The sequence below is a fragment of the Asparagus officinalis genome, chromosome 7 (genome assembly GCF_001876935.1).
Source record: "Asparagus officinalis chromosome 7, Aspof.V1, whole genome shotgun sequence".
NCBI classification, from domain to species: Eukaryota; Viridiplantae; Streptophyta; class Magnoliopsida; order Asparagales; family Asparagaceae; genus Asparagus; species Asparagus officinalis.
The window spans coordinates 50,630,211-50,639,227 of NC_033800.1; the positions used below are offsets into that span (position 1 = coordinate 50,630,211).

At 42.9% G+C, this 9,017-nt stretch overlaps 1 protein-coding gene across 1 annotated transcript; it reads right to left on the reverse strand.

Annotated features, from left to right (window-relative positions):
• Window positions 4,978-5,766, reverse strand: LOC109847125. Its single transcript, XM_020416371.1, has 2 exons — window positions 5,127-5,766; window positions 4,978-5,057 (listed from the first exon to the last, which is right to left on the reverse strand). The coding sequence occupies exons 1-2, from the start codon at window positions 5,764-5,766 to the stop codon at window positions 4,978-4,980; spliced, it is 720 nt and encodes a 239-aa protein (XP_020271960.1).

Below are 9,017 nucleotides of genomic sequence, written 5' to 3' on the forward strand. Positions count from 1 at the left end.
GTGGCTGAATACAATGCATTAATAATCGGACTTAATTTCGCCAAAGAGCTGGGGGTCGAATACCTTGAAGCTTTTGGGGATTCTCAACTGGTAGTTAATCAAATACGAGGAGAGTATGAAGTCAGAAATCGAGACCTGATTCTATACCACCAGGTGGCCATCGAGATGGCAAGCTCATTTGAAGAATTTTTCATCGAGTACGTTCCACGTCTCCAAAACGCGTATGCAGACGCATTGGCGGCATTGTCGGTATCCTTGGCTCAACCTCCCGAAACAGAACAATTGATTACAGTGAGGACTCTCGACTACGTCCTACATGATATACTGCCTGAAGATGTAAAAGAAAGGGAATCGATTCGGCGAAGAGCACCGAGATTCTACTACAACGCCACAGCGCAAACGTTGTATCGACGATCATACAATGGTCTTTTACTCCGTTGTCTATCAGGCAAAGAAGCAGAACAAGCACTCAAAGAGGCGCATCGACTACGTCCTACATGATATACTGCCTGAAGATGTAAAAGAAAGGGAATCGATTCGGCGAAGAGCACCGAGATTCTACTACAACGCCACAGCGCAAACGTTGTATCGACGATCATACAATGGTCTTTTACTCCGTTGTCTATCAGGCAAAGAAGCAGAACAAGCACTCAAAGAGGCGCATGAGGGGACGTACGGTGCACATCAACCCGGTCCGAAACTCTGTGACCAACTTAGGAGAATTGGATATTATTGGCCGACTATGGTAAAGGATGCGGTTGACTACGCCCGACGATGTCAAGCGTGTCAATTACATGCAAATTATATGCACATACCTCCTGAACATCTACATCCTTCGGCGACATCGTGGCCGTTCGAGACATGGGGAATGGATATCGTGGGTCCTATTTTTCCGCCTTCAGTTAAAGGGGACCGTTTTATTCTAGCAATCACTGATTACTTCTCAAAATGGGCAGAAGCAGTTCCACTTCGAGAGGTGAAGACGAGTGATGTGATCAAATTTATCAAACACCATATCATATATCGATACGGTGTTCCGAGGCGAATAGTGCACGATAATGGACCTCAGTAAATTCGGGATTAAGGACGTTTCATCGACTGCTTATAATCCTACAGCTAACGGATTGGCCGAAGCTTTTAACAAGACTATCATCAAAATTCTGGCAAAATTGGTGAAAACCAATAAACAAGATTGGGATGACAAACTCGGCGAAGCCCTGTGGGCTTATCGTACCACCGTCCGTACGCCAACCGGAACCACCCCGTGTGCCTTAACATATAGGTGTGAAGTCGTCCTTCCATTAGAAATACAGATTCATTCCCTCCGTATCGCTCTCACAACAGGAATGACGACGGAAGAACATCATCAAAAACGTCTCGAGGAATTAGAGATGTTAGATGAGAAACGCTTGGAAGCTCAACAACAGATCGAGTTTTATCAAGCTAGAATTTCCCGGGCTTTTGACAAAAAGGTCCGACAATGAAGTTTTAAAGAAGGAGATTTGGTCCTCGCCGTCCGAAGACCTATGATTCTCACTTCTAAGAAGAAAGGTAAATTTGAACCTAAATGGGAAGGACCGTTCGTGATAGAGACAGTCTATTCAAATGGTGCTTATCGTCTGATTACTCAGGATGGCAACACATTAATGATGCCAATAAATGGGAAGTTCCTGAAAAAGTATTATCCATAATACGTTCAGGATAACCTATGTAAAACGGGAAGTTCCTAGAGAATCCTGTATATGATATTTCAGGATAACCCGATATCAGTTGATTATTCTAAATGAAGACTAATCATGTGAATAATCTATTCTTAATTGTTATAAAAATGATTAAGATCTCCTTATTATTCTTGTTGAGATGAGATTTAATGACAGTTAATCTTTCCTCACAAAATCCGATAACATGATCATGGAAAAGGAGATTCGATGATTTGTAATCTCACACCATGAAACCCTCACTGATTGGATCAACCAATAGTCATCTGTCCGTATCAGTCAACAAATTATTTAGTGTCAAATTCTTATGTTTGAAATCAAAATTTCCCACCGAGTAGTTTGTGCAAATCAACGAACTTATTGTTATTTGCACCCTACTCCAATTCTTCACCCGGTCAAACCATTAAATAGTTAGGACCAGAACCAAAATCTCCTCTCGATTCCTTCAATGAACGAGAGGTCCACAAACTAAACGATCAAACATTCTTACAGTTAGAATCGTCTCAAAACTCCCACTTGGTCAAACCTTACTACAGTTAGGACCACAACCAAAATCTCCTTTCGATTCATTTTGCGAACGAAAGGTCCACTTTTGAATTGAGTAATCAAACCTTATGACAGTTAGGATTATTCAAACTAATCCAGATTCTCTAAGTGGAGATCCCACTTTGAGTTTCCCTTTGTACCAGGAGATAGAATATAAAATTCTTCCTCTCCAATTCTGGGTTTATCTCTACCAACAAACAAGAGACCAGGAGATAGAATATAAAATTCTTCCTCTCCGATTCTGGGTTTATCTCTACCAACAGACCAGGAGATAGAATATAAAATTCTTCCTCTCCGATTTTGGGTTTATCTCTACCAACAAACAAGAGACCAGGAGATAGAATATAAAATTCTTCCTCTGCGATTTTGGGTTTATCTCTACCAACAAACAAGAGACCAGGAGATAGAATATAAAATTCTTTCTCTCCGATCTTGGGTTCGTTGTCCTATATAGGAAACGCAACCTACTCACACTTTAAAATCCATGTCGTTTACACATGGAGGATGTTATCTCTATCCCTTATCAGAGATAAGCCTATATCTAACACATGTAGCCTACATATTCAACATTGTAGTTCAAAGTCTAAAAGAGTTTAATTCTTTTAGCACAACGTTATATGTGAAACGGACCTAGATAATTCACATACTAGCCCGACTCAAACGGTAATCGGTAAAGGCATATCAAATCCGTTGATGGCTGAGGATTTGCCAAAAATCCTATAAGTATTATGGTTATTTATTCTAAAACAAGAATGAGTAATCATAATAAAACCTCAATGAGCAAAAGGATTCAATATATTGACCAAAAGTGTTCAAACAAAACTATAAAAAAAATATATGTTCTCCAATTACAAAAGTTTGTAGTGACTAATCTGATTTTCAAGTTTTGAAAGCTCTAATGCATAAGCATGTTCAAGCTTAGCCACCAATTTAATTTTGAAGGCTTCTTCGTCAACACTGTGAAGCGCGGCGACCTCTTGTTCCTTTTCAACAAGTATTTTATCTTGAAGGTTCAGCTGCTGTAACGGGTTTTCTTCAACCTGAATTTCCTGCGTCAACTCGGACTCCAAGACCTCATGAGCATCCTTGGCCATTGCAATTTCCTCTTCTAAGCGAGCTATTTCTGCTCGACTCGATTCTAAATCCCGGCGTAGGTTAACCTTGGCTTGTGTTCTTTTGCCAACATTCACCCTAAGTTGATCACTTCGGGCTCTAAGCTTTTGAAGTTCGAGGTTAGCTGATTTTTAGGAATCACGCCACGCTTGCAACTCGGATTCCATGCGGGAAGCGATATAGGAGGGTATGCCTTTGGTACAAAGAACTTGTAGAAGTTCAACATGTCGCTTCAAATCAACCAAATAAGTGTTGATTGAATCGGCTAACTCATTATACCCTTCCTCTCTGAATCCTGATATAAAACGCTCAAGAGATTTTTTATAATTCTCAAAATATGATCCTTTGAAGAGAATACGATCCACCATAGAGTTCAAAAAGGGGATGAAGCCTTGGAGATTAGAACAGATGACAGCCTTATCCGGATCGTCGTCGACCAACAAAGCTTGGATCTGATTTGATAGTGATGAGGGAACTGCAATGAGGGCAAATAGGTCAGTACAGAACATATGTATGCATACAAGACAACAAACGGAAGCATACCAAGTTCGACGGAAGAACCCTCAGTATGACTTGGTTCACCCAAGGGTGGTAGTCCGGCCTCCTGAGCAGCCAAAGTCGGTTTAGGAATAGCAGCTTTTGACGCAGTAACTACGTCAGAAGATTTTTCAATCTCAACCTCAGGGAACTTTGGGTCTAAATTGAGAGGCTCCTTGGGAGAATATTCTGCAAACAAAAGAATCATAATAAGTATAATGGAATGATAATCCGAGATTTGAAACAAGTTATGGGTAAAACTTACCAGCTCTGGACACCACATCGGCTGATGTACCAACTTCTTCAGTTGGTCTCGCTTTTGTTGCAACTGGGCTAATTTGAGGAGTGACGGTGACTTCTATCATCATGGGGTCTATAGGAGTAGAAGGTTGAGGTTCAAGAACTGATGATTGCAAATCAACCTCAGTTCCTGCTCATGGCACGAGTTCACTACCCTCCGGTCGATCAGATGTTCCAGTGATTATGGTAGTATCAGCTCCAGCAGCTGGTCCTATAATTCAAACACTTATATGATTAATCAAGTTTAAACATATATGTATGTATGTATGGAGTTCACAGAACCAAAGTCTTACTCTCAGAAGGACCTGCTTCTGTTGAACTGACTCCAACGTTGGATTCTGTGGCCACACCAGGAGTTTTCCCCGATAATAAATCGGAGATATACTGATGGTCTCCTTTAGAGAGATCGAAATCGAGGTAATGCTCATTGAATTCTTCGACCTCTGTTGCATGCGTGGCCTCTCCTCCAACAGATTCTTTCATTATGGCATCTACAGAACGTGTTGAATCGTAAATGACACGTAAATTTAAACGAATTTGCTCAAGACAAAGATTAATTTTACCTTCGTTGGTCGGGACTGATTCGAGAGCTCCACCACTTGTACCTGCTTCTTTTAGTTTAACTAAAAGGAGACCAAGCGCGCAAGTCATTAAAGGAGGCACACGGTCTGACTCATTCATTTCTCGGATTTCTCTTCCAAGGGAAGAAAGATCAGAACCTGTGTCCGCAGCCGAGGGATCGATGTCAGAAGTTGGTGGAATATCAGCTGATCCTTCTTTCAGAGCATCCTGCATTTGCTGGAGAAACAGCATCAGCTGGCAATTCTCCTTCTTCTTGATTCCCTACAGAAGTTGAGCATGAAATAAATTTGAACGTTAAGAAGTGTGAAAGCAATAAAGACAAATAGTTACCTTGTTCATCAGAAGAAGCACTACGATCAGACGTCTCTTCTAGAGCAGGAAGATGAACGCGTGGCTTAGAGACAGCTTTCTTCTGTCTCTTCAGTGGACGTGCTTCGGAACCTTCATGGCGATATTTGGTGCGTAGTTCAACTCTGGGGGAAGCTTGGGTCTGAGTGGAAGATCGAGATCTTTGCCTATGAGCAAGAGGCACTGTATCCTCTTCATCCTCTTCGTCCCCACTGAGAACGTCTACCGTCATCCGATTAGGATAGGTCATGACGACTCTCTCTCTCCGTTTTCTCGGAGCAGCTTGTGGTTGGGCCGGAGCGACGGAAGGTCTTACAAGTCCCCTTTCAAAGAAAGAATCAGGGAGACCAGCTCTTTCATCAGAACTCGAGCTAGTCTCACCCGCCTCTTCAGAAGTCTCCGTTTCCTCACTATCAAATTCCTCTTCACTACCAGCTGGAAGAACCGGTTCCTTTCCTTTTCTCGAGGATTCAACAGCCTCTTTTCCTCGAGTCGACACCATAGCCTCATGAGTCGCCTCTGTCGCTTGCTGCGGAGCTGCCTCTTCCTCTGAGTCTGATACTCTCCCACGTCGAGTGACGATATTAGCGGCAATCAACCACTTAAAAAAGAGAAAGGTCATCCGTAGAGGCGGCGCCTCTAAAGGGAGATCAAATTCAACAATTGTGCAGCCGGCAATACTCCAAAACCAAGCTCTCGCCCCATCAATAAGTCCACCTCAAAAGCTAAGGTGACGATTCGGGTTGCTGATATAAATTTGGTCATAGCCGAATTAACGCGCAAATCGACATGGAAGATAGGGCTCAATGTGGCAAACGTCCCTTACCCTGAACAACAGATATCCAGGTCGGATATTCATCAGCCATCTGAAACATCCGACATCTAGAATAGTACGGTTCTGCCTCGGGTCTTCAGCATCCAATAAAGTTGTGTTGTAAGTGCCGGAGAACCGAGGGAAGCAAGGGAAGAATTCCCAACACTTATGAATTTTGAACTGCCTCGTTATGTCCGGCCATCGATGGTTGATCCATTTGCAACCCTCAAGGGTCTGTAAAAGAGGAAGACTAGGATCCACCATCTCAGGAGCTTCCATTAAATCTGGCCGGTGCAGAACCAACCTTGTCATCAAATAAGTGTAGGGTAGTTCTAGTTTCGGAACAGATATACTGGCAGAGGGTTTCTTTTTCTCTTGTGTGAATGCGGAAACTAACTGCCGTAACCCACTGTGAATAGCCGCCACCATAGCAGGAAGCAAAGATAATCTGCGACCTGTGGCTAACTGGACGGCTGGGTACAACACTTCCATTAGCATAGCGTCGGATGACTGGTGAGGAACTACACATCTCTTCAACCATATAGCCAGAAAGCCAGCCAACAGAGTAGTGGGGCGAATCGGAACACCAGCTTGAAACAAATAAGAGCGGAATTTAGTTCCGTGCGAAAACCCATCTTCTGAATGAGAAATGTAAGATTGTGCGTTTGTTTTCTCCAACAGTCGATTGATGTCACCCGGGCTCAAAGGAGATAACCCACGTACCTCTTTCGATCGATCCTCCAGGTTCTTGAACAGATAATCGGCGAATTGCTTTAAGCTGACCTGGGGAGATTTCTTCCTAGCTTTGGTATCCATCTTAGCCATAGCTATATGATAATGACAAGTTAGCTCCCATAAAGTCTCGTGGGTTACAGATGACCGATCCTTCATCTTATTAAGCTGACTGGTGGTTGGAAAGAACTCTTGATATGGAACATCGCCTATGGGCAAGCCAGACACCTTCATCATTTCGTGCAATGGTAACCCGAGCTCCCCGTTCTTGGTGAAGAACGTATTAGTGTCAGGATTATAGATCTCGAACAGACGGAGGAAATGACCTACGCTAATTTGCAGACCATGCATGCTGGCACGGATCGGGACTTTCAACCCTAGTTCTGCTAACTCTCGCCCCCAACGGTTCAACACATATCGAGTCATTCTGGTCCACCACCATTTATCCCCATAATAATGGACCCATCCATAACATCTGAAACTCTCGTGGGGTAATTTCTTCTTCATTGCAGCCAAACGATTCTTCACAGTGTTGGCCTGCGCTGTCTTTTCATTCTGAGGTATATTGTCTTGGCCTAAGACACCCGGATGAAGCCCTCGTATAGAAGCTCTTTCACTGGAACCTGGAGTAGCCTCTTTCCCGATGAAACCACAATGAATACGTTCGTGGTTTTCTGTTAACCTCCAGAACATTTCACGTCCAACCGATAAGTTCCTGAACTTTAACAGTGAGTGCTCTCGAGGGATAAAAGGCAAGTACAGAAATGACGAACCATCCTCGTGTAACCACTGCGCAGGCTTGCAGAAAGCAATCGCCGGATCCTTTATGGAGTCACCAAACAAGAAGTCTGGTTTCCTTATACATTGGTTTGAGTCCTGTTCTGAAATTAAGGGTGCGTCCGTGATTAACCGTTGCAGAATACGGCAACTACCATAAGATATAGTCGCCATCTCACAGCAGGTGTGACGATTTCTTTTTATCTACCACATGTATAAAAAGATATGCGTTACTATGCACGGGCATTATAACGGCATATCGAAACCTTTCAATACATGTGGGATGATATGAAATCGCCCCTGTGTATTATGAAGTGTGTTTTGTCCAAGCAAAACAAACACTTTTAAGCGTCGATCCCCTCGAAGGAGGATACCGACTCTTCTCGAAGGTATCTCAAAGGATACAAACGAGGATATGCATGCAAATACAGGTGCATATATATGAAATTGACAAAATACAATATTTAAATTTGCGAAAGGGTGAAAGAGATATACCCCCGTGTGAAGCCGCAGCAGGACCCGCCTCTTCAGGGCTCTGAACAGTCGGACGACATCGAGTTCCCCGAGCTCTACGCGGTGACATGATGAAAACATGAGCTACATTGAAACCCAAGGGGAAAGTTAGGGTTTTGAATGAGAAATTGAACAAAATATCACAAAATCTGGTGGAAACAGTGCATGCAAACGTGAAGGAGAAGAAAATCAAGATTTGAAAGAGAAGAGGGTCAACGAACCTTTGAAATCCGAGTTGATTATCCCCAAACAAAGGTACCACCCAAGTCAGCAGCAAAGAGGAGAAGAAGCAGAAGAAAGCTGGTGGAAAATCGTTAAGAAATCGCCAAGAATCGCTCTGAAATCGACGTGAAAAACCCTAAAAAAGCCCAAGTCCGACTTATATACTCGCTGTCTCGCTGAGCGAGACAGCAAACTCTGTCTCGCTGAGCGAGACAGCAAACTCTGTCTCGCTAAGTGAGACAGCATAATCCGTCTCGCTGAGCGAGACAGCAAACACTGTCTCACAGTGTGAGACAGCAAACATTGTATCGCACAAATACAATACAGAGTGATACTCCAATGGGTACACGAGTCTAAACTGTATTCCTACCCTCAACGGGAAGTTTCTGGAGAATATTAATCTGAATATTCTTAAGGATAACCTGACAAACTTTCGAGAGACAAACAAGCATCAATCTGGAAATACCAACTTCAATTCAAGATCTTAACAACGGTCGAGCGATAAACGCAGTGCCGGAGAAGTATTAGCTATTCTACAAAGAACTGAATAGACTAATGGATGAAGAGATCAAGAGCCGAAGCCATTTTACAGATTCTTCTACACGATCTACTCAACCAAGCATTGAAGGGATCGTAAGTAAAATCTATCTTATCCAAAGTATCCCAGGCTCTTCTGTAAAAGAATACGTCTGGAATACTTTGAAGGGGGCATCTGTAGGCGTTAAAAAATGCTAATAGATATCCAAACATAGAGAAAATTACTCAAAACTGACAGATATGAACTGTCTCGCCAGCGAGACAGACTTTGCTGTCTC

Coding starts and splice junctions, on each gene's coding strand:
- LOC109847125 (XM_020416371.1), bottom strand. CDS start 5,766: ATGACCTTTCTCTTTTTTAAGTGGTTGATTGCCGCTAATATCGTCACT. Junction 5,058..5,126: donor TGCTTCTTCTGATGAACAAG/GTAACTATTTGT, acceptor CAACTTCTGTAG/GGAATCAAGAAGAAGGAGAA.